The sequence below is a fragment of the Morone saxatilis genome, unplaced genomic scaffold (genome assembly GCF_004916995.1).
Source record: "Morone saxatilis isolate NCDOM2014 unplaced genomic scaffold, NCSU_SB_2.0 Contig45, whole genome shotgun sequence".
NCBI classification, from domain to species: Eukaryota; Metazoa; Chordata; class Actinopteri; family Moronidae; genus Morone; species Morone saxatilis.
The window spans coordinates 1,782-2,274 of NW_023340040.1; the positions used below are offsets into that span (position 1 = coordinate 1,782).

The following is a 493-nucleotide window of genomic DNA, read 5'->3' on the forward strand; positions in this document are numbered from 1 at the left end:
GTGTGTTCAGTGTGTGTTCAGTGTGTGTTCAATGTGTGTACAGTGTGTTTACAGTGTGTACAGTGTGTGTACAGTGTGTATACAGTGTGTACAGTGTGTACAGTGTGTGTACAGTGTGTGTACAGTGTGTGTACAGTGTGTGTACAGTGTGTTACCTGAGCTTTCTTGCCGTAGTATGGGTAGTACATTAGGTTGAAGGTTCCATTGGGAGGAAAATATGCCAGAGGTCCAATTTTATCACTGTCCTCCCTCTGCACACACACACACACACACACACACTGATCAATACATAAGATCAGTCATAATAACCTACTGCAACAACATACTGCCCTCCACTGCGTTAATTTACTGCACTCTACTGCGTTTATTTACTGCTCTCTACTGCGTTTATTTACTGCTCTCTACTGCGTTTATTTACTACACTCTACTGCGTTTATTTACTGCTCTCTACTGCGTTTATTTACTGCTCTCTACTGCGTTTATTTACTGCTCT

At 42.0% G+C, this 493-nt stretch overlaps 1 protein-coding gene across 1 annotated transcript in view; it reads right to left on the reverse strand.

Moving 5' to 3' along the window:
- Nucleotides 1–287, reverse strand: part of LOC118338609 (sodium/potassium-transporting ATPase subunit beta-2-like) — a gene marked incomplete at its 5' end in the record, with an annotated part of 1,487 nt that extends 1,200 nt beyond the window's left edge. Inside the window, one exon of the mRNA XM_035675885.1 lies at nucleotides 156–287. Coding sequence (XP_035531778.1) covers nucleotides 156–287 — 132 coding nt within the window. The remainder of the gene's footprint in view (nucleotides 1–155) is intronic.
- Nucleotides 288–493: the final 206 nt, after the last annotated feature.